The following is a 24015-nucleotide window of genomic DNA, read 5'->3' on the forward strand; positions in this document are numbered from 1 at the left end:
GATCATGTTAGGGCCAAGACCTAGTTTCTGGAGGACCGCCCGCAAGAAGGTCCAGTCGACCCGGTCGAAGGCCTTTTCTGCGTCTAGCGAGAGGAGGCAAGCCGGTATATCCCAATGTTGTACCTTCCCCACTAGGTGTGCCAGTCTGCGAACGTTATCGGCCCCCTGACGGTCCCGAATAAATCCCACCTGGTCCGGGTTGACTAGCCCCGGCATGTACGGGTCCAGCCGTTTGGCCAGGATCTTGGTGTAGATCTTGAGATCAGTATTCAGGAGGGCTATGGGGCGATAAGAGGCACACAAGTCGGGGTCTTTCCCAGGCTTGGGGATCAAGGCAATCTCCGCCAGGCCCATATCGGGAGACGGTCCAGTGGTGTCAGAGAAGGAGCCGTATAGTCGCAGTAGGTGCGGGCGGAGCTTGGTCAAGAATAGGCGTTAGAAGGCCAACGGTAGGCCGTCCGGTCCCGGGGTTTTCCCAGTGGGGAGGTCCTTGACAGCCTCTGTTATTTCCTCCTCCTGCAGGGGACCCTCTAGCGTGGCTGCACACGCCGGGGACAGTGGAGACCCCTCAAAATCCGCGAGAACGGCCTCCCGTGCTTCCGCAGAGGTAGGCTCCTCTGCATATAAGGAAGAGTAGTAGGCGACGAAGGCGTCCTGCTTGGCTTTCTCAGAGGTGGCGCAGGTGCCATCTTGCTTCTTGACGTTGGCGATGTGGGCCCTGGTTGCACGTGCTCGCAGCCTGCCAGCCAGAAGGCGGCCAACTTTGTCCCCGCCCTCATAGTAGCGTTGTTTGAGCGCCAGCAGGGAGTGTTCTGCTTTGTTGGTGCGCAGAGTGCGGAGTTGCCCCCTGAGGTTGGCGAGCGTTCTCTTAGACGCCCGCGAAGGGGAGTCCCGGTCCCGAGCCTCCGCTAGTTTGATTTCACTAGCCAGGTCGGTTTCCACCTTGAACGCCTCCCTCCTCCGCGCCACCGCCAGGGAGGTAATGTGGCCCCGAATGGTGGCCTTGAAGGCATCCCAGACCGTATGGAAGGGCATGGCAGGGGTGTCGTTAATCGCGAAATACGAGTCTATGGCGTCACGAATGCTGGCAACGTCCTCCGGGTCCCGAAGGACATTCGGCGGGAGCACCCATCTGCGCTCATGAGTTGCACGGGCCAGGGGGTCTTGCAGCAAAAGTTCCACATGGGCGTGGTCCGATAGGGAAATGTCGGATATAGCGGCAGCTAAGGAATCTCGGGCCAGTTCAAGGGAGGTGAAGAGATAGTCGATACGGGAGTATGTCCTATGGGAGTGTGAATAAAAGGAATAGTCCCGGGTCCCCGGGTTGTGGTAGCGCCACACATCCACGAGTCCCAGGTCTGTAAGCTGCGTTCTAAGGGTAGAGGACATTGCTCCCATGCCATTAAAGGAGGCTCCCGCTCGATCCAACTCAGGGTCCCACACTAGATTGAAGTCTCCGCCCAGGATCACGTTAGGGTCGCCTGATGGGAACTGGTCCCGCAGGAGCGCCTGGTGGTATTTGTCCTGCGACTGGTTGGGCGCATATACACATCCCAGGGTGAGTTGCGTACACCCCATCTGCACCGTGGCTCGGAGGAAACGCCCATCAGCACTCTTGAAGGGTTTCGTGGGTCCCCGTCTAAAACAGGCCCTGCAGAGGATTGCCACCCCCGCCGTCTTGGTGTCAGAGGAAGCCCAGAACTGCGTGGGGTATCTAGGGTGCGCCATGCGCCTGGTGTCCCCCTTCAGAAGGTGCGTCTCCTGGAGGAGGATAATGTCAGGGGAGTGATGCAAGAGATAGCGCCATATCTGGTGTCGCTTGTTGGGGGAGTTGAGCCCTTTGACATTAAGTGATAGGACCTTCAAGGGCGCAGGGATGTTCGCAGTCATCGCACTATGGGGGGACGGCGCCGCGCAAGAACCAATGAAGCAATCCCCCCCGCAAGCAGAGCAGCGGCTGTCTCATCTCGCCTCCAGCATGCCAACCCCCGTAGGTCCCACCATACCACCCCTCCGCAAGCGCGGGGAGAGAACAGGAAGAGAAGGCAGCGCGAGAGAAAAGTAGGAAGAAAAGAGAGAGAAGGAAGATAAAGGGTGTAGAGAAGAAGCACAACCAAAACAGGCCAACAGGGCCATTGTACATTGTCCCAGGTACCGGACATCCTCTACCCGAGGGTTCGGATGAACACAGGAATGTCACTTCCTACGGGACAAAGGGAGGGAGCGAGGGTCTGAGTGGGTGGAATGAAGTCCGGTCGTCTCGTAGCCCGTCCACCCCGCTGTCACAAGGAAGTCCGGGGGTGCGTCGAGCCGGGGGATCCTCAGGTCTGGACCAATCGCCAAGAGGGCACCGAAGCACGTCGTCATGGAGTAGGGCCCGATAGGGGTGAGACCCATTGTCCTTTCCTCCTGTCCCCCTCAGGGGGGGAGAGCCATGGGGGCAGCCCTTCAGAAAGGAGGGGCGTCCCAGCTCCAAGAATGGCAGGGTCAGGCCGCTGAGGCGTGGTAGGACAGGTCCAAGCGGCCAGGTGGTGAGGACATGCTCAGGGCAGCTGGGGTCTCTCTAAACAAGTTCAGATGTTGTCTGGAGTTGAGGGGCGGTCCCCTCCTTCAGTGCCGGAGACAAGAAGCTGGGAGGCCTGTTCCTCACGATCGCCCTCAAGGGAGCGAATGTGAGCGATAATGTCTTGCTTGGTCTGCGAGGCGGAGAGGCTGTCCACTGGGGGGGTCCGGCGGCGTTTGCGCACAGTGGACCAGTCTGAGCGCGGAGGGGCCCTCTCCGGGTGATGAGAGCGGGATGGGCTGTGATCTGGGGATCCCGGCATATCAAGCAATTGCGCCGCTTCTCGGTAGGAGCGGAGGGACCGTCTCTTACCTTCCCACCAAAAGATGAGGGCAAAGGGGTGACCCCACTGATAGGAAACGTTGAGGGCCCGGAGTCTCTCCGTGATCGGGCGGAAGACCTTCCTCCTGTGGAGCGTGGTGGGAGCCAAGTCTTGGAAGATCTGGATCTTGTGGCCTTCGTACCGCAGGTCTGGGTGGTCTCTAGCCGCCTTTAGTATGGCCTCCTTCTCCGTGAAGTAGTGGAGCCTGGTGACAATGCCGGGCAGGAGGCCCGCCTTGCTCCCCGCCCCAAAGACACGATGTGCGCGATCAAGGCGCGGTGGAGGGGCATCCTCCTCGCCCCGCACCGCCTGCCGGAGTAGGGCTACGTAGGCCATGGTATTAGTCCCCTCTTCTCCGAGTGGCACACCCCGTATGCTGAGGTTGTTGCGTCGTCCCCTGTTTTCCAGGTCCTCCTGCTTGATCTGGAGCTGGATATGTTGCTCTTCCAGGGTCGCCACCCTCTGCCAGATCTGCTCCAGGGCTTCGGTTCGGGAGTCAACCGTCTTCTCCAGGCCGTCAACCCGGTCGCCGAGGTCGGCGACCTCCTTGCGCAACTCTTTGACGCATGAGTGAACCTCCGTCCTGAGGGATCCGATTTCGGACTTTAAGTCCGCCATGAAGGAGGACATGAAGGCCTGAGTCACCGGGGGGGAGTCGGCAGGCGGTAGGGGTTTCCCCCCTGTTGCTGAGGGGCCTCCGGAAGATGGCGGCGAGCCCGCCTTGCCCCATATGGAAGCCACTGACGCACCTCTGGTCGCCGCCGGTGGGGGGTCCGGCTTGTTCCCCTTGCCACGAGTCGTGGTCCGCTCTGGGCGTCGGAGGATGGCGGGGGGGGGGGGCAAGTTGTCGCGTGCAACCCCCGGTCCGCGGTAGAGGAGAGTCCGAGGGAGGTCTCACAGGTGTCCCGGTGGGCCAGCAACCCAGGATCCACGATCAGGGGCTCTAGGCCTTGAGGCAGAGGATGGCAGGGTGTAGCAGGGTCTCCGCAATCCTGAAGCCGGACTGGCCTGATGTCAGCCCGCAAAGAGCGCCAGGGCAGCAGGGGACCGGTGCGCAGGAGGGCCGCGTGGGCGAGTGAGATGGCCCCGCCGGGTAGGCAAGGCGGCAAGGAGGCAGAGGGAGTGGAGGAGGTCTTTTGTCGGCAGTCTTCCCACGGTGGCCAAAGTTCGGGTCCCACGGGCTGAGGGCCTCCGGTGGCTGCGGCAAGACTCGGCCTCCCGCCCCCGCGTGAGTCAGGGCCTTCCCCAAGAGCGGAGCCTGGGCGGCCCCACCGCCCTCAGCCGAGGCTCGCTAGGTCAGCAGGGTGGTCGGTAGCAGGGGGTCTTGTGGGCGTGCGGGCCGGCCACCCGCCTCCAGATGTAGCCCCACCAGCAGCCCGTCAAGAGGACAAGATGGCGGTCAGGGTTGAGGTAGGGCCCTCCCAGCGCCAGACCCCGCCAGGGACAGCCAAGGGGAGGGGGCGGCGCGGAAGCTGCAGCTCACCGTGGTGGTCCCGCGGCGGGTGCTTGATCAGGAGCTGGGGCTCGTATGGGAAGAGCCTCCGACGTGCAATCCTGGTCCGGCCTCGCTTTCCCGCCCAAGCCGGGGCCTCCCGTAGTCTCGGCGCTCGGGCGGGCCTGACCCCTCCAGGAACAGCCAGGGGGAAGGGGCGACGCAGAGGCTGCAGCTCACCGTGCTGGTCCCTCGGCGGATGCGTGGTCTGGGGCCGGGGCTCGGATGGGGAGAGCCTCCGGCGTTCACTCGGGGCCCGGCCTCTCTTTCCCGCCCAAGCCGGGGCCTCTCGTAGTCTCCGCGCTCGGGCGGACGCAGCTTCTTCAGCCGGGGGGAAGCCCGGCGCCAGCAGTCTAGAGGGTGCGCCCAGGTCGCAGTCGGCACCTCGGAGGGAGGCTCGCCACGCGGAGGGCCCAGGAAGGCACCAGCACCTCGCCAGCCTCTGAAAGCAGCTCTGCACCGGGAGAGTCGGGCCAGGGGACTCCTCGGCAAACCCCGCGGCAAGATGGCGGCCGGAGGCCGATCGCGGAGATCCCGGGGCTCCGGGCGTCCGCAGCGGGGGTCCCAACAAGAAGGACTCGTCTCCGGGAGGTGTTGCTGGATGGGCTTGAAGTAGTCGGGGGGGCCCCCAGGCAAAAGAGACCCCCCGGACGTCGCTTAATCAGGCTTAAGATACAGCGGGGCGACGGAGCTCACTCGAGACGCGTCCGTTTACATCGCTGTCTCGGCCACGCCCCCCTGATTTGCTCTTTTGACATGTGTCCCAATAGAGGATTCAGCATTTTTTCCTAATTTTGTATATCGTAATGTATAACGAGAACTTTTGCATTTCATACATCATTTATTAAAGGAGGGTTTCTTGATATGTATTATGGATCACAGCATGATAAAGGCCAATTCTTTTTGATAGAAATGCCCGTGACATCTTTCTAACATGTTGAATTGGTAGCATTTTGTATCAAAAATAAGATGTTTATTTTGTGGCATAATCAAAGTCCTTTATTAGTGCAGCTCCCTGTTGGCATGCTGGAAATAAAAATAGAGATGTAAGTAAAGATTTTCCTTTTGAGTTTTTTAACCAACAATATTGGCAAATACTCTGTTGCGTTTCTTAACTCCTTTAGTGCATATGTCGGCCATTGTGCAACGCAGGTGAGCCATACAAAGGCTCCCCTGAGTCTTCTGTTTTTTTCGCCGCCCTTTAGTGTAATGACGATCAGTGCAGTGAACACTGCAGTCCAGAATCTACGGATCCCGGGGCAGTCCCAAGCAAGATGTGTAAAGTTTGCCTCAGCAGTCCCACGTCTCACACATTTATCATCTTCTCTCAGTCCTTATTTATATAATCGGACCAGAGTTTGGTACACTCTGTACAGGTATTTAAAATGTGTTAGTCGGTGTCTGCCGTTTTGTGAGATAGGTTTTCTGCTTGAGCAGCAATATAACGATTGCCCTCCGTTATGTCTATGCCTAGTTCAACACACCATTTCTGTAGGTCCTTCATATGTGTAGAGTTGATACCTGTCCTCTTGAGTGTGTATAATATTGAAATTGCGCGCCGCGGGATCTGAGCCTACAAAAGATAAGTTAAGGAAGTGTATTCTTGTGGTTCCATCTTGCCGTCTCCTAGCACCGCGCACAGTGACTGTTTAGCTCGATAATAATCAAAACTTGTAAGTACTGACGTCTCTGATGTTTGTGCCTGCAACTGATCCCACTTCTTGACCACCCCCTCTGAAAAGTAATCACCCATGGTTCTTACGTTGAGTGCTTGCATAGCACGCATGAATGCTTTGCCTGCCGCAGCGGTAGCCAATCGCACAATTCTACAGGTAGTTTCGCAGAGTAGAGGAGAGTAATCCTCTGCATCCCTTCGCAATTGGTTTCTTGTATTCCCTACGGGATTTATAACTTGATATTGTCTCTGTGGCTTGCCAGGGAGATATTGCGGTAGTGATAGTGGGTTCACTTCACCTCTCTCTATGTACATGTGTGGGGTATCATGAGGATCATGTAGCCAATGATATACATGCATTTGTTGTGCTGCACAAAAATATATTTCAAGGTCTGAAGCATTAAGCCCGCCAACTGAATATGGTTAAGTCAGTGTCTCCCATTGCACTTGTGGCTGCATTCCAGCCCAGGCGAGTCTGATCATGAGAGATCTTAGAGTGCGAAAGAATTATTTTGGTAATGGGATTGGTATGTTCACTAAATAAAATAGAAAACGTGGCAGCGCTATCATTTTCGTCCTAGCTGCGACAGTGGCAGTTAAATCCATTTCTCAAAGGTCTCTGAGAGCTTCTGTATAGCCCGACCGTGATTTTCTTGAACTACTACCTCAGGATCCGTGGTCCAGATATGGGATAATCCATCTGATGAGGGATAGTGTTGGGTGTTAGAGGGAGCATAAGTGACTTGCTCCAATTTATACGAAGGTCGTAGTCGTGACCGAAACATTCTACCTCCTGCAACATTGGCGTTAGGTTCTGCTCTGGGTTGCGTACATACAATAGACTGCCATCTAAGTTAAAGAGTTAGTGTATCTGGGGGTCTATTTAACACATAAGATGAGTTGGTCCACACACATTGGCAGGAGCTCCCTGAAACTCCAGCAAGGATCGGGTGCCGTGGTCAAAATGTGCAAGAAAACTCAGGCATACCACCTTGCTCCAGGAGTGGATAGCTATAACTTAAAAGTAAAAAGCTCTCTCATGTATGGTGCAATTGCCACTGGACAGTAAAGGAATTGTTAGAAAACGGAAAACAAAAATGCTATCCAAGTGAAGATTATAACAAGTTGTTTTATAAAGGAAAGTTGATTTTGCATGCCAGATGTGGTTGATCTGACAAGACCTTGGGGCAAACATCTTGGGGTAACCATCTTGAGGTCAGGCTGTCCCAATTTGTAAAAGGTCAGCCTAATAGGGCAGCGATTTTCAGGTCAGGCTTACACTCCTGTCGCAACAAAAGCATTTCACCTATGCCTGAAACAGTGAAACATATTACAGAAAAGGATTGCTTTCATTATTCATTGCATAAGTGGAATACATTGTTGAACGTGACAAAAAGCGTGATGACTGTACTTTTAAACCGTAAACTAGTACCTAGTGCATTGCAGTTGACACACCCTGTAGGAGATGTGATGATGCACCAAACAGCCAATATCATGTGGTGAGAGAGTAATATTCCAGTGCAGCCCACTATGAGTCAAGCCAGGCTTAAGCATGGTACCTGGTGCCTTGCTATTCACAGTCAGAGTGTCAGTGCTGCTGGAAGATACAAGCTGCCTGACAGTCTCACTTACCATACACACAGAAGCAATCCAGAAAGCTCTGTAGAGATATTTAACCAGTGAAGAGCCCTAGAAATTCTGACCTGAGTCTGACCCTTCACCTTCTGCACTTCCGATCAATTACAACAAACTCAAAATATAACAAGTCTGCTGAGCTACCAAGATACACACTAGGAAGCGCAACATGTGGCTTTAGGACAGCTCCTACAGTAAAATCCAGCTGTGTTGTGACCAATGAATACTGTGAGTTTTGGATGCTAGAATTAATAAATTAGGGAAAATAATTGTGAACCCACATGCTTTTGGGGGAGAGGATGTGGCCTTATGGTTGGAGCGGTCGACCTCGAAGCTGGGGAACCGGCTTTGAGTCTCGACCTGGACGCGCAACATCCTGTGATTCTGGGCAAGTCACTTAATCTCCCTGTGCCTAACAAAAATGTCCTTCTGTAATCAAACTGGTGCTCATGTAAAGCGCTCTGATACCTGATACCTTCGGGTCCAGTTTGCGCTATATAAAACTCGCAACAACAAAAAAGTACAGCCAGTGTTGTTCTGCAGTAACTGCATGTTAACTTAATGAAACATTTGTATAATCCGGTTTTCTATGCTTGATAGAAACAATGGCCTACTCGTTCCTGAACAAGTAAGTGGGGTGATTTGTGTCAGTGTGTGTTTAGAGTTTGCATTCTTGTGTTGGTTTTATGATAAGAGACTATTCATAATGTCTGGGAAATCTTAGCATCTACTTTGTGTGAGATTGTTAACGGTGCCTTTTTTTTTTTAATCTCCCCAGAGTATGGTGGCAAATGGAAGATGCTTCATTATATGGCGCAGCACTTCTTTGCACTTGTATTGCCGATAGGATTTGAAGACAATGGGACATTGTACATATATGGTGTTTCAGATCTTCTCATGGACTACACATGTATTCTTGTTGTAAGTATGTAGATTTTGTATGGGGTAAAGAAACAATGTGGTGGGTAGTATTTGTAGTAATGGTATGTTTGTCTGCAGCCGATCTTTAGCAAACACTATTATCTATATTTTAACTCTATAATAAATTTACAAGTGGGTTAGGTCTCCCTGCGAAAAAACTTTTTAATTGGTATATCCCTTATCCTTCTCACTTTATTAGTCTTTCAGGGCCTTTTGACTTTCCCTTCACTAATGGTTGGTGTTGGGTTTGCTAATCTATTCAAGTGTTTATGAATAATAATTAAGACCTTTTATAGAAAAGTTAGTGTTCCTTGTAAACCACTATTGTGTTGGCTCAGAAGGAGAGAGACACACCACATAGAATGCAATATGTAGATGTCATGGGGCGGAGCACAACCCTTGACAGCACCTCTCAGATGCCAACTGACACAATTTTACCACAGCCCTCTCAGTCCCCTGAGAATCCTGTTAAGACGCAGTGGGGTTGAATGGCATCACACAGCTCCCCCTGACACCACACACTGCCCCCTTTTTAATGCAAATAACCTTACAAAAATGCAAAAAAGAAACAAAAGTAACATGGATAAAAGCAAACAACACTCCTTAGAATACATAAGTTCATATTAGAGGACTCATTCTAAACCCATGGCCATTCGCAGTCCAAAGTATCGCAAGCAATCCAACGTGACATCCTCATTCCTAGAAATTGGTAAGGATCCGATGTACCCTTGCTCCGCATTGATGCTCACACCTCTCCCTTTGGTCCTGAATTCTTGAACAGTGTCTCTTCTTGCTGCCAACATCGTAATCTACTTTTGCCACCCTGCTCACGTGTCACCACTGGCAACAATTGCAGCATTTCCACCCACTTCACGAATGTACAGATGATCATTGAGACTTGGAAGGCTCTTCTTTAACAATGAAGGCTACTTGATCCTAACTTAGTTGCCCACAAAAAACACTAGGTGTATATTTTCTATGCATTTGATCTCTTCCCTTTTCTTATACTGAGGCCCTCATTAAGAGCGGACTCCTAATTCCGATGGCGCCAGGAGTTACTGCCCCCATCATAATTAAAAGCTTTTCAGTTGCACACAGGGATTTAAAAACAGCTGCATTAAAGTCTGGAATTTGTGATTTTTGCGTGATTCCGAGCCTGTGTGAAAGCACAACCAGAATTAGTGATTTTCTCACTACCCCTTCATTTCTTAGTGGGCCCTCATGGTCCGATTAACGATAGGCCAGGTTTCCCCCACACCCGGAGTTACAGCTACCCCTGGAATAGATAGCTCCATGGGTGTGGGACATGTGGCTCATTTTCTGGGCCTCTCGTATTGAGGGCCTTAATGCCCCTGCTTTGGAATCTCTTCACAACCTATCGACAGGCTTCTTTTATTCAGACAAAGAAGCCATCCAACATGGACACAATTCTGAGCACACCTTCCTACCTGCATCATATCAAAAAGAGTCCTCCCATTTGCACATTGGAAGTTGTCCTGTATTGCTGCATATTTTCTGCTCCTAGAGCACTTTGGACATACTCGTTCAACACCTGATTAAATCTCTTGAACATGCTGTTACCATGTGGGCTAAACAAGGGAATTCTTAATTATGCAATTTCACATCCATTCAGAAACTTACCCAAAGCAAAAGAATGGACACCATTGTCCGTAAGGATCATACTAGGGACCCATCTTTCTTTAAAAAAAAGAAAAACATAAAGATGGTATCACCCCTTCTGTGGTGGGTTCCCTTACAAACTTGACCTCTACACATAAATGGCCTAGTAATATGGTCATGAAACACATGTGTGCCAGCAGATTGAGGAGCGGACCTAAGAAATCAGGCCAGTTTTCTGACACACCTTCTCAGGGTAACCAATGGGTGCTTTTGGTCGTCGGGACTGAGTAACCAACTGTTTGTCTCTCAAAGTACACTAGCTACATGCAATCGCTGACTTTCTTTTTCAACATCACCGTAGACATGAGGCCACTCAAATTCCTCCTCCTCCTGCAGATGTATTTTTGCAAAACATCCATTTGGCCCTTCTGCAATGGCTCCAGTATTTTTTTCTCTTATTCCTGTAGGAGGGACTAACTCATCACCAAACTGAAGTAACCCATTTTCTTCAGACAGTTAATTAGCAACCGTCCAAAACAGTTAAACTTCATATTTCAACTCTTTTTACCTGAGCCAACCAAAAATCAAATACTCTTTGCATTACTTCATTTTTTGCTTGAGGATTGAGCGAAGGTCCAGAGATCCTAAGACTGGATGATATCGCCTTTATATAGTTAGAGCTTCTTGAGAGGAGCTTTACTCGAGGCATTGGACCTTTCTAGCCTCGTGTTCGTAACAGTTTAGTAAGGGTTTCAGGATACAGCAAATAGCTCTTCAGAGCAGATACACAAAATGTTGATTTTCAAGCAACAAAGTCAGAAGTCCCAGGTCAATCCCTCACGATAATTTTCATTTACGAGTTGACCGTAAATGAAAATTATCGTGAGGGATTGACCCAGGACTTCTGACTTTGTTGCTTGAAAGTCAACATTTTGTCTATTTGCTCTTATGAGTTATTTCTTGTATCCTATCAGATTTTTTTAAATGATTCTAAAGTATAATTATGAAAGCCTTGAGTAAGCCCTGGTCACAGTGACCGGAGTGGGTGAAACACGTGTCGGCTGTTGCACTTCCAGAGCACAAAAACAAAAAAATTTACATATGAAGAATATAACATGTCGTCAATAAAGACTCTCTTCAAGAAAATATATGACAACTGTCTTCTTCGAATACAACATACCAAAAGAAATAATAGCTTCAGTGTGGTTAAAATTACCGACATTAATGCAAAGAGGAGCATACTCTCAAACTCTTACTAAACTATTACTTCATGTTTTGCCATGCCCTCTTTTCTCTCATCCTTACTTCTCCACATTACGGCATTGACTCTAACTCCGCAGCACTGCACTTCTTGGTGTTGACCACCTGCTCCCAACATTTATACCACAAAGAAAGTTCTCCATCTTAAAATAAGTTTCAGGAGCTTTGTGGCTAACGTAGATTAACTGCAAAGTGTTTTTGTTTATTTTGTTACCTGACAAGATATCAGTCAGTAGTCGATCATCGGACTTTACGTCAAGTGGCAGCAATATGTTTTAAAGCTCTGTAAAAGGATTGTAAAAACGGAGCTTCTAAGAGCATTATTTTTTTTACTTTACAAAAGGCCTCTCTACACTTAAGGTCCTGCACAAAAGGGACATTTGTCTTTAAGAGATGTATAAAACCTTTAGTCAAACTTGCGAACACTTATCGAATTTTGAATAAAATTAACAAATGCCCAAAGATGAAAATAACTGATCTTTATTTCTGGGTGCTGGTACATTCACAATGCATTATATCAAGCTTGGTTTAGTTTCGATCCCCACATCCTGATAGGATTGAGCCAAGTATTCAATCTCATCAGTTTAAAAAATTCACATTTGATATTTTTTTTTGCATTTTTATATAGCACAAACTCGAATAGAAGATATTGGGGCGCTTAACATGAGAGCCAGTTAGAATACACAAGTACACATTCATTTTTGGTAGTCACGGAGAGATTAAGAGATTTGCCCAGAATCACAGGATGTTGAGCTGACTAAGAGTTTCGAGACTGGTTCCCCAGCTCCAAAGTCGGCAGCTCTGGTCGTTATGCCACATCCTCTCCCCTTGTTCACTAGAACACCTCAAGCACATTCTCCACTGTACTATCATGTTGTTGCAAAGCATTGGCAAAAATCAAGATGTCGTCCTGAAGTGCAACAGTGATTTTGATCCCTTTCAACATTTCAGTGATGACATGAAGAAACGCTCATGCCACAGTCGTAAGGCCAAATTGCAAAGGGCAAAATGTATAGGTACCACCTGGAGTGGCACAAGCAGTGAGATGTCAGGATTTAGGTCGACCTGATGGTATGCAGCTTTGAGATACAATGTTGTACAGCGTTTGGCGGGAACTACAGCTGCTAAAAAGTCTTCAATCTTTAAAAGTGGAAAACACTTGACCCAAATGGCTTTGTTAAAGCTTCTAAGGTCAACAGTTAAACCCAATTCACTGGATTTATTTTACAAAACACAGTGGTTGGTGACAACCACAGCTAAGCATCAATGGGTTCATCTGTTTTAAAAATACTTTGTATTTGCTTGTCCAATTCTCCCTAGCACTGTCTGGAACTTTGCTTAGTTTATCTTTCCTTGGGAATGTGATCCTTCTTGGTTTTGATCGTCTGCTCTTAGTCCTTGATTTCTGAACCTCGATCTCTTTCTAATAGGTGGAGGGCAATTGTGAAGTCAGCTTAGTGCTCCTGCCTCGGCATGTTCAGCCTTTACTTTTCTACATAAACATTTCAGTTAATTGCACAGTCTCTGAATGAACTACATGCCCAAATCGTGTTTTATTCCCTTTTCATTCCACCATGGTAACATCAGGTGAAACTGAAGACTTTGTGTTGCCAATTCTTCTCATTGTTATCAACAGATAGGATGGTGATCCTGGCCCCAGAAAACTCTAATAGTTTAGTTATTTTCCCATCAATAGACACTTTAATACGTTGGTCATCACACTGGCTAAGTATGGGCCACATATTCTTAGAGACTGGTAGCAAAAAGAAGTCGCAAATTGCGCTCCAACATTTTCTGACCTCTCTGATTTTGTGATGCAAACTATGTACTAATAGGTCACATCACAAAATGTTCAGTTACAGGGATCCCAGAACGACTTGCCTTCTGAATATTAAATAGGCTGGTTGCTATTTGTGATCCACTATGATTAGGTACAAACGCAGGGATGATGGCCTGAAAGGAGCAGCAGACCACCATTCATGAATTTGTCTTCCGGAACGGGAAATTCTTTTTGTAAATCTGCCCATGTTCCTTTAAAGAGCCAATGCTGCTTTTCTAAAAAATGTTTCCCATATGGTAAAACGTCTAGGGCAGTAGACCGTGGTTCTCTGAACCATTGCCTGCCTCCCCAGGTCACCTAGTACCATTCGCAAAGGACATAGTGCCCCAAGGAAATTCAGAAACCACCTCCTTTGAGGTGTCGGCAACAAATCAGTGATTTGCCACCGCAGTTTTGGTTGCAAACCATTGATGAAAGGCGCTGTGAAACACACTTAAAATGGGAACACCCCTTTGTATCTCCATCCTCGACCTGAGTGCCGCCTTCGACACAGTGGACCATGCAACCCTTGTCCACCGGCTCGGTCTGATAGGAGTAGCGGACTCCGCCCTAGCCTGGATTAAATCCTTCCTGGAAGAGAGATCCTTCCAAGTGTCAGATGGGTATGCCACGTCCAAAGCCCAGCCACTCCAGTGTGGGGTCCCACAGGGATCTTCCCTGAGCCCCACGCTTTTTAATGTTTACATGGCCCCTCTCGAGGACGTTGTAACACCTTTTGGCATCAAAACAATAATGTACGCCGACGATACCCAGCTGGTCGTTTCCCTCAACCAATCAAGCAATAGCCACTCCAACCTAGCCTGCTGTCTAGAGAAGGTGTACCAGTGGATGTGTGACTCCCAGTTAAAACTAAATGGAGATAAATCGGAGATACTTCTCCTGGGAAATCCAAACAAGATCCCCACATCCCTTCCCTGGCCACCATGCATGGGAACGCAACCAACCCCCAAATCCGAAGTTAAAAGTCTGGGTATCTGGCTAGACCAGGATCTCAGCTTCAAGACCCAGGCTAGAAAAACCGCAGGAACCTGTTTTGGCCTCATCAAGATGTCACGAAAGATCCTTCATCTGATCCCCCCCCAATCCAGAAAACTCCTGATGCAGGGGCTAGTGAACTCCAGACTAGACTACGGCAACAGCTTCTGTAGTCCACAGACTGCAATGCGCACAGAATGCGGCTGCCAGAATCTTGACTAGAACTAAAGCGAGGTGTTCGGCCAAACCAGCTCTCAGAAGCCTGCACTGGCTTCCAGTGAAAGAACGGGTCACGTTCAAGACCTTGTGTATTTCCCACAGAATAATGCACGACGAAGGCCCCCCCATTCTGAGACCACTTATGAAACCGCACCAGTCCAACAGACAACTAAGATCCAACTCCCTCGCTCTTGCCAGCGTCCCAAGGATTAGGAAGGCCAGAACCGGCAGCCACCTGTTCTCTTACAACGCCCCCAGATTGTGGAACTCCCTCCCACTTACCATGAGGCGAGAACATAATCACCTCAGTTTTCGGAAACAACTAAAAACCTGGCTCTTCCCTTGATCACCACTCCCCCCTGCTCCCCTCTCTTTGGATCTATGGTAACTAGCACTGGGATGCCCTAGGGTAGCTATGCGCTCTATAAATCCCAACTCAACTCAACTCAACTCCTAAATGTAATTTAGTATGGGTTGCTAAATGCATATGGCAAGTTGGAAATGCTTTTCTGTCTCGAGAAATGGGTTTCATTCATTCCTAGAAGTAATTTTGCAGTTGCAAGCCTGATGATTTTGTGAATAGCAGGGTTTGCGATTGCAAAATGGCTTTGTATGTCTGGCCCTACATATATTTTCAAATCTGTTTCCATCCCTTCCAGTTCATCTGTTCTTTGGCATGTGCCATCACTTTCGTCTTTTTCATCATTTACATTGTCTTCTACTACTTACTTGACCTCCCCTTTTTGCCACCTCTGAACATCCTACTAATGTGTCCCACTTTTCCACTCTTCCTTCAAACCTGACCCAATGCTAGGCAACACCTAAATTCGCTTTATGTGTAGTTGAACCACATCTGTATCACAATATTGTTTGCTCTCAATACGTTTAGAGCAGTACTGAAAGCATCCAGTGACTTCCCCTTGCACTTTTGTAAAAAACATATGGTGATACACACATGCATTCTTTTGACCTTCAAAGCAGGATAGTAACATTTCTATCACTCAAGGCCCAGGACATTTGGTATGAAGTCAAGGACAACAAGTTTTCATGTTTATTTTGTCCAGTGGACAAACAGGCCCAATCACACATCCTTTAGCTGGTCACATTACTGCATGTCACCAAGAGGGATAAGTGAATTTTTTACAGAACAAGTATATTTCTGAAACATCCATTTGTTAGGACCTGTAAAAGTTTTAGATAATTCCACACCCCTTGTTTAAATCGTTTTCTTATTAACAGCATTATGAATTCTTCTACATATTCACCCATCTGAGGTGTATGTGTCTGGAAATGTTAAAATACCTTCTTGAACCTCATCAGGCTTTGAAAAATCTGAGTTAGATTTTAACAGGGTGTGCTATTTTTAGGGCCTACTGATCCTTTCTGGGGAGAGCTCCAGCTGACAAGGAACAGGTTTTTTGTTTATTCAGAAAGTGAATGAGCAATAAAAGATGTCTTTAAATCTTGTTTTTATCTTGTCACATTTGCTGTGCAGTCAAATACATAGGCCAAATGTCAGCTTAAGCTTATTTCTTTTTACAAACAGCTGCTTATTTTATCCAAGTAGATTGGTGTTTACTTTTCTGTCTGTGACTGCTAAGTTAGAGGATTTTGCAAAGTGAGTGTGAAATAAAAGGCTATTGGATATCAGTTTTATTCTAACACACGATATTTATTAGCTTGTAAATGAACTGTACAACTATGTATAAAATAGCAGTTAGCAAAACACCGTTTTGGTAATTCTGAAGTGTGATCGAAGCAAAGATTTTAATTGAATCAAAACAAAGCAGAACACTTTATTTGGGGATGTGCAAATGATAAATATTTGCTGACACCAGAGTTCAACACATTATCGTTTGTACCCTATGTACTTTTATCAATAAAACTGCAAGTCAGTGTGAAAGCTTACGGCCATTTCAATAGAAAAAGTGATGTCTGTATATAACAGTGCTCTACCCCATCATGCTTTAGTAATATATTTATTAAAAGTGAGAGTTTTTAAACATGAACTGAGAAACATCCCTGCCCATGCCCTAATGAAAATGCTATTTGTGAACTGATAGACAAGCTGGGGTAATGGGTACCCTATATGTGGGCTAGGTTATTATTACACATGGACCAAAAGTTGAGTCTATTAAATCAAACAAAGTAATATTTTGTACAGCAAACATGCTGATCTCACATATTTGAATGTACTCTACTGTTATAATGAAGAAAAAGGCGACTGTGAAATAAAATATTTGCCTAATATCACACAATTTGAGGCCAGTTTATGGGACACGCGTATTAGTTAGGTCGAGTAGATTATTCAGGTCCCTAGACTGGTAACATTTTTATATTTTTGGAGTCCTGATTAAATTGCGGGTGCTTCAATGATGCAGCAACATGAACGGTCTGTGTGTAATCCTGCTCACCGTAGCTATTGTTTCTTGGACCTTTCTGTGTTTAATAATGCTCACATTTTTCCTATAGATAATAAAATAAGTGTTTACTAGATTTGATCTCCAGCCTATCACCCTTTACCCACTAGCCAGTGGATGGAAGATCCAGTATAAAAAAGATTGATTAAGAAAGACCATTTAATTCTATATGGCCTTGTGGGATTGTAACTGCCTGGTGCCTAGTCCATTGCACAACCAGCTCTTTAGTTTAATATTCTGACAGACTAGATATGTTGTCTTGTGCAGGAGCTCCATTTCACTATGATGGAAATCCTAGACTGTTAGGTGGTTGGGTTACATCAAATCTGCACTTATTTTAATGTGAAGCCAACCACCTCCAAGACCAAGACCAAGTTTGGACAATTATCAGATGGGAGCAGCTGAATATATTAGTGGCTTACAAGCATTTTATCTGAACCCCAGTTGAGGGACCGCTTACTGGCTCTCCTTGGTAGATCTGCAAGGTATATCATGACTAGGCCTTCACATTCACTCTGATTGTATATGGAGTATTCTTCAGAGTGCTTAGATACATGTGAGCTGGGCTATCCCTTTTGATACCAACCCGATATATGTAGTAGCCCTTTAACACCATCGGTGCGGTGCAGATTTACCCTGTGCGCTGACCAACTTCAATTCCCATTGTTCATGACGAGCTCAGCTCGTCATGAGTGTACGAGAGGTGTACCTCATGACGAGTTGAGCTCGTCATGAGCATCGAAGGGGTTAGGGTGCTTCACAGTGTTTATGGTAGTCAGCACTGCTTTCTCCCTAAATTCCTTTTTAGCTTCCTAAGCTGTGAAGTTATCCTGCTTAGATCATCATCTGGGAAGAAGAAGATGCTTTCTGGGCCTGGACCAAGGAAGTTCTTGCAGGACTACCTTTGCCAGCCATGAGATAAAACCTGCATAATTGAATGGCCAAAAGTTAAGGTGAAGAAAGCACACCTTCTGCAAAAGAGATGGGCTGCCATTCATCCACAGCATCCTTAGTCTTGTGTTACTTAAATGTGATTCTAGGATCACAATACACAATGGGAAAGTGAAATTTTCACTTGAAACTGGTTGTGATGGAGATATAGCACGCTGAAAAGAAAATGCGCCCTAAGCTGATTGCCTACCGCTCCCCAGGTGTTTGGAGTAACCTTGAATTTGACTGGACTGTTGGAATCGAGCTCGATATGGACTGGATGTAAATTGCCTCCAATCACATATCCAGTGTTCACCTCGTACTCAAGGAGCACTACATACCTGTGCAGAAGAAGGCGAGGACCAGAGGCAGAATTCTAGGCTGTCTCCATTTTAGGGGTAAGAGCGATATGCTGAGGAGAGAAATGAACCACTTCTAAAGGAGTCCAGTGATTGGACTGCGTTGTTTGTAGTGGTCCCTCACAATTTAGCCATAGCTAGTGTTCAGAATCTGGCCGGAGAAGCTAAGCCTGTCAAGCCCGAGAGCCTACAACAGCTGCCCAGCCCGGCATGTACCCTCTGTTGTAACTACGCAAGCCAGCATGCAACCCGCTGTGGGGCTGCTTAACTTCTGAAGCTTATACCACTGAAGAGTGTGTGAGGCAGTGTGTCTGCATCCTGCACTGCTGTTGTCCTGCCGCCCATGCAGCACTGAAGATTGTGAGAGGCTTGCTTGTCTGTGACCTGCATTGCCATGAGTCTTCTTTCTGTACAGCACTCATGAACCTGTATGGTCCATGTGTCTGCACCCTGCATCACCGTGCATCTCTTCTTCAAGCAACATTGATGAACAAGTGAGGTCTGTGTGCCTGCACCATGCATCACTGTGAACGTGATGCCTTTGTGAGCAGTGCTTAATTTGTAACATGAGAGATGTTGCTTAAAGCACTGCTCAAAAAACTGCGGCCGGTGCTATAAATATCCCTGTGCCGAATACCGAGGTTGAAATGTCCCCGTGCCGAATACCAGTCACGGACCCCCTAACTAGGCATGGTGGACCACCATGGGTTCTCGGATCACAGGTTAAGAACCACTGCCTGTTTCCTTAATAATAACAGAATTCTTTAATCTTGTTGCCCAAAAATAATGGTCTTGGATTTTATATTTATTGTAAGTGATACATGCTCTACACCCACTAATGGAGCCTAAAGAGAAGGTACTTTTCTATTCACTGGCCTTGCAGTAAGTACTGCTTGGGTTCTCTGGTTCATGCACTTCAGTCTCAGTGTCTGTGATGCCGCTTATGTTTAATTGTGGTCTTTGGACTTGACCACACAAATTGTACAACACAGCATGCCTCATTTCCTGATAGGCTTGGTGCATGGATAAATAAGCAAATTGCTCTGCAAAGTTTCTGTAAAGAAATGGAAGGGAATTAAGGACTCACTGAAAGAACATATAGACGATCAGCTCATCTGCAGTATCAATGTGGTTCTACTCTCCAAACAACACTTTCAAGGAGGGGTACAAACAAGTGACATAAGGTTAATGAGCTCAGGCTGCTTCTGAGGACCAAATCAACCGGGCCAACGGATGCCTTCCATTTTGTAAACTGTACTCCTGTTTTGAAACACAGATTGTCCTCATAGGCGAAAGAACACATGAAAGTTAAAAGATTACCTTATCTTGGTTTTAGCACATCAAGAAAATGTAACTTTTTTGTTTGCCCATTTGATGCTGCTCTGCATGCAATGATTGTATTTCCTGTCCTGTTCTGCTGCCACTTCCTGTTTTCAGGTTCATAAGGCAATGTTTACAAAAATTAAGTTGGCTGGCTTCATCGAATACAGGTAAATTCCCATATCGAAAGTAAAATATCAGATTCACAATGTGCTGGCTCTAGCAGGGCTGAAGACATACTCTCGAGGTGGTATTTTATACTCTATTGTCAGGTGCAAGACACATACTGCTGCAGTAACCACACAATGACCAGTAAACCAGCGAAGGAAGGCTGAAATATTGTTTTTATTAAGGCAGAAATTGCAGAATAAGAAAGGAGCATGAAATAGTCGGAGATAGGAATCCACTATTACTTGCATCTTTCCACTGAAATTGGTACTGTTACTTTTATTCTTTTAAGCCCGTTGTTAATTTCTGTTTTACAGGTCAGAGTGCACCAATGGAACTCCCTAGAAAATGTCTGTGGTCTCAGCACAGGACCAATCACTTTAAAAGCCGGGAGTGCCTCTCCAATTTACAAGGAACTCGTTTCAGACCTCTTAAAAAGATGCGGCAACTGCACAAGGCAAAGCTGCGTCATCACATTTTACCTCCAGGCTGAGGGTCAGCAGTTTGGGCCTGTCAATCATCACTTTCTCTCTTCACTGAAGGATTCAGTGGGGTTAGAGAAGCCGCAAATTCAGGTAAACATCCGTTGAAATGACTGTATTTTTTCATGTTGGACGTTAACATTGCTTAGAATCTGCTGGTCTTGCTGTTTAGTAAGAGAGATTTTTTAGCTAGAGTTCACAATCTTGAGGTGATCTGTGACTCGGTTTACCCAAACTCCAAACAATCTGTTCCTTGGCAGCTACACTGTTTCTGTGAAGAATTCCTAGTTCACCCGTAGTAAAACAGGCGCAAGCAACAAGTCTTCCCTCAGATAAATGCTTCTTTTACCCGTGTGGTAACTCAGTAAAAGAACTATACAGCTAAGAGAATAGAGAACATAAAAAGCACAAACCAAACCTAGTTAGCTAAAAAGACAAGAGTTGTATAAACAAGACTTAACAAAATAAAGGAAATCTGTTGTAGAGCTTAAATATTGTATCTAAAAAACAACAATTGTTCAAGCAAAAGCTATTAAAAATAGAAGAAATCCGATGTAGAAACAAAAGCTGTAGCAAAAACGATTTGTGATGCGTATTGGGAAAATGTGAGTGTTAGAAAAGGATGAAAACAAAACCAAACAAAAATGTACTCGGTTTGGTTAATAAAGCAGTCACAAAAGGGCACCGGTGCATTTGTTTTTGGCACTAAAAGAAAAGAAAACTTTTTTCGGAGAAACCACCTCTTTTTTAAAGCTTGTTTCCTATAAAAAAATGTTCTGCTCAATTGCAGCAGGGGATGTTCTTGTTAAGTAGGACTTTGTTGAAAAATGTTCAGTTGAAGGTGTTCATTTGGAGGCCTCCCCATAGCTCCTGTTACAAACTACAGAAACATTGCCAGTTCCAATTGGTCCTCTGGATTTGTCTGCTCGAGCTCCTACATCCTTGGTCCTAAGGGACTTCTTCACTCTCAGTCACAGGAGTGAGGTATCACAGGTACAGGCAGCCAACTATGGCTTTGGAATCTGGGCCGAGTGCACCCCTTTGTGCTCGTGAGCCTCATTGGTAGTGATGGCGAGCATTCACTAGCTTCTTACTGAGGGAGTGTGGGGGTGCTTGATCTCAGATCTCAACAATCAATCCAGTAAGCTAATATCCGGCACAGTGCTTTTCAATTCAAGAAAAAAATACTTTACATTACAGTACACAATACTACACACTACTACTTCATTATATTTCTGTAGATCAAACTGTCGTGCAGTTCCCGCTAATCCGTAGGATCTGCGCGTTTGTGGACAAAATAAACTTGGGTGAGGTGCTTAGACTGATTCCATGCTCCTCCGTAGTATATGTTAGCCTAGAGACCAGTTAGCTCACAGTGCCACCATAAGCCCTCCAAACCCAAACAGGGAGCAAATGGCAACCACTGAACAGGACAACCCTGACCCACCAGGGATCGTGGTAAACGATCTAGAACCCATTTGCTCAATCACTCTTGCTCTCTTGTACTCCGAGAACTATACAAAGAATACACAATGGGATGGTCTGCAGTATATTTATCGAACCAAAGTTATTCTTTTTATTTTTTTATTTTTTTTATTTTTCAAAAACCTTTATTAAGCAAAATTGCATAGCAAGGTTACATACTTGCACAAAATCAGAGCACCATGTACATGAATACAATTGAATTCGATGACATACATCATATTCGCCTTATGCATGAAAATCCAGATATCAAGTCCAGTAGTCGTCCAGTCTCATAATAATAGCGAGGATAATGAAGTGCACTTTGTCCGCCTACCTTGTCCTTAAAAGCAGTACTGGACAACATAGGAACTCTCCTTCCCTCCCCCCACTGCCCCAACCCCCATCCGCTCCTCAAACTCCCCCCTTCCCCCCTCCGCTGCCGGGTCTAGGAAAAAAAGATAAGGTATGAACGACGAATAGGGTCTATGCCACCCCTTCTCTATGGTGGGTCACCGTGTGTCACGCCGCCCTGAGTCTGGGCCTCCCCCTGTCCCGTGTTTATTGAGTCTGAACTGTTTTGCAATGGGGTATCTAGTCACACCAATTCCTGAAACATCACTCCCCAAGCCTGTAGGACGTCAGGTAGCTTCCCATCCCTCCTTGTATGCCTCATGTGCGCTTCTTCCGCCAATGCCCATTCCCTTAGATCTGCCCTCCATTTCTGCAGCATCGGGCCCTGCGAGGACAGACAGTGAATTGCAATACGACGTCGAGCTGTAACCAGGCCTAGTGTAAGGAATCGTCTGCTCACCCTCCGTTTAGGGTCTCTTGGGATTAAGCCCAGGAGGCAAGGGTGCATGTCTAAATCTATTACCCACCCCGATATCTTCGCCAAAACCTCCAGAACCGACCTCCAATAGGATTGGAGGATGGGGCACGTCCACATCATATGGACAAAATCCGCCATGGGACTGTGACATCTCGGGCATCGGGAATCCCTGGTATTGTCAATAACCTGGAGTTGTTTAGTGGAGAGGTAGGTCATGTGTATAATATTATATTGAATTTGCTTAAAGCGGTTGCTCACCAACACCTTCCGCACACCCTCATGTATCTTTTCCCATTCACGGGGGGTCATTTCCTGCGGACACGCCTGTTGCTATTTGTCTTCTATCGCCAAGGGCCGTAACCTTTTATCCTCCCACAAAGCCCTGTAGAGGTGAGTCACGAACTTCCACCCCCCGCCAATGCCAACATTGTGAGGTATGGGTGTGCGCCGGGGCCTCCGGAAACGAGGGCCACAGCTGCCGCGCAGTTGCCGCTAGTTTAGCGTATTGAAGGAATTGCCCTGGAACAAGCTCGAAGGTGGTGACCACCTCTTGATAAGTGATACATTTATCATTTGGATACAGATCGGCCAACATCAGGCAACCACCCCCCACCCATTTGTCTATGGGCATGACCCGTGCAATCTGGGCAAAGGGCGGCATCAGCCACACATCCATGTCAGGGGCGAACGGCGTGCTGCAGATGTGGCGTCTCATCACACGGTCCCAGATTGTGGCCCCCAACCGTACCATCAGGGGGATGTGATCTTGCCGTCCCCCCTCCTGCAATAGCAGCGCTTCCAGTTTCCCACTCCCATAGGCCCCTGTCATATGGATACTTCATTACATATATTGCGTTAAGTTAGCATGAGTGTATTACATGTTTAAACAGCCGCTTTGCCTTCGGCTTCAGTTTTGCACACGACACGTACTTGTTGTTGTAGCTTTCACCCTAGAAGCGGTGAGGTGTTTTATTTGAGAATAATATGTTATTCCTATGCTATCAGCTTTGCCTCGTACACTTGGTACAACTGTCTGCACACTGAGAGCTGCACACTCTAAGATTAACCTAACACAAGGTTGCTGGGAAGTCTGATCCTCGCACCACATTAGACATTAGACATAACACATATAATGTTGATGCCAACATTTTGGGCTCTACGCGGGTTTAAGATAGAGTTACATGGAATGAACGTAGACACTTGGTGCTGCGCATGGAGAGAGCTGGTAGCTGTTGATGTGAACTGCTCCTACTGACATTGAGAGGTATGGGGCCGCCCTGCTAAAGCCCGAATGAGACCTTCTTAGATATAAAATAATATACTAGATAGGGTGCGCGAAATATAGGTGATATCGATTCTATAGGTTTTGCATTATAACATGCTAGCACCTTTTGCTTACTATGGATTAGTGACTATGCTGCTAACTCTGATTTTTATAATCTGCATTTTGGTATTATACAAGATACTGCGTTTGAGAACTTTGCATTGAATAATAAATATTTCAAACTTGCATTTGTGTTC

General features: G+C 46.9%; 1 protein-coding gene across 1 annotated transcript in view; it reads left to right on the forward strand.

Annotated features, from left to right (window-relative positions):
• MANBA (mannosidase beta) overlaps positions 1–24015 on the forward strand; it is a 399570-nt gene that overhangs the window by 342453 nt on the left and 33102 nt on the right. Inside the window, exons 15-16 of the mRNA XM_086961579.1 lie at positions 8466–8608; positions 20037–20294. Of these exons, the coding sequence (XP_086817705.1) occupies positions 8466–8608; positions 20037–20294 (401 nt within the window). The remainder of the gene's footprint in view (positions 1–8465; positions 8609–20036; positions 20295–24015) is intronic.

The sequence above is a fragment of the Lissotriton vulgaris genome, chromosome 3_1 (genome assembly GCF_964263255.1).
Source record: "Lissotriton vulgaris chromosome 3_1, aLisVul1.2, whole genome shotgun sequence".
NCBI lineage: Eukaryota > Metazoa > Chordata > Amphibia > Caudata > Salamandridae > Lissotriton > Lissotriton vulgaris.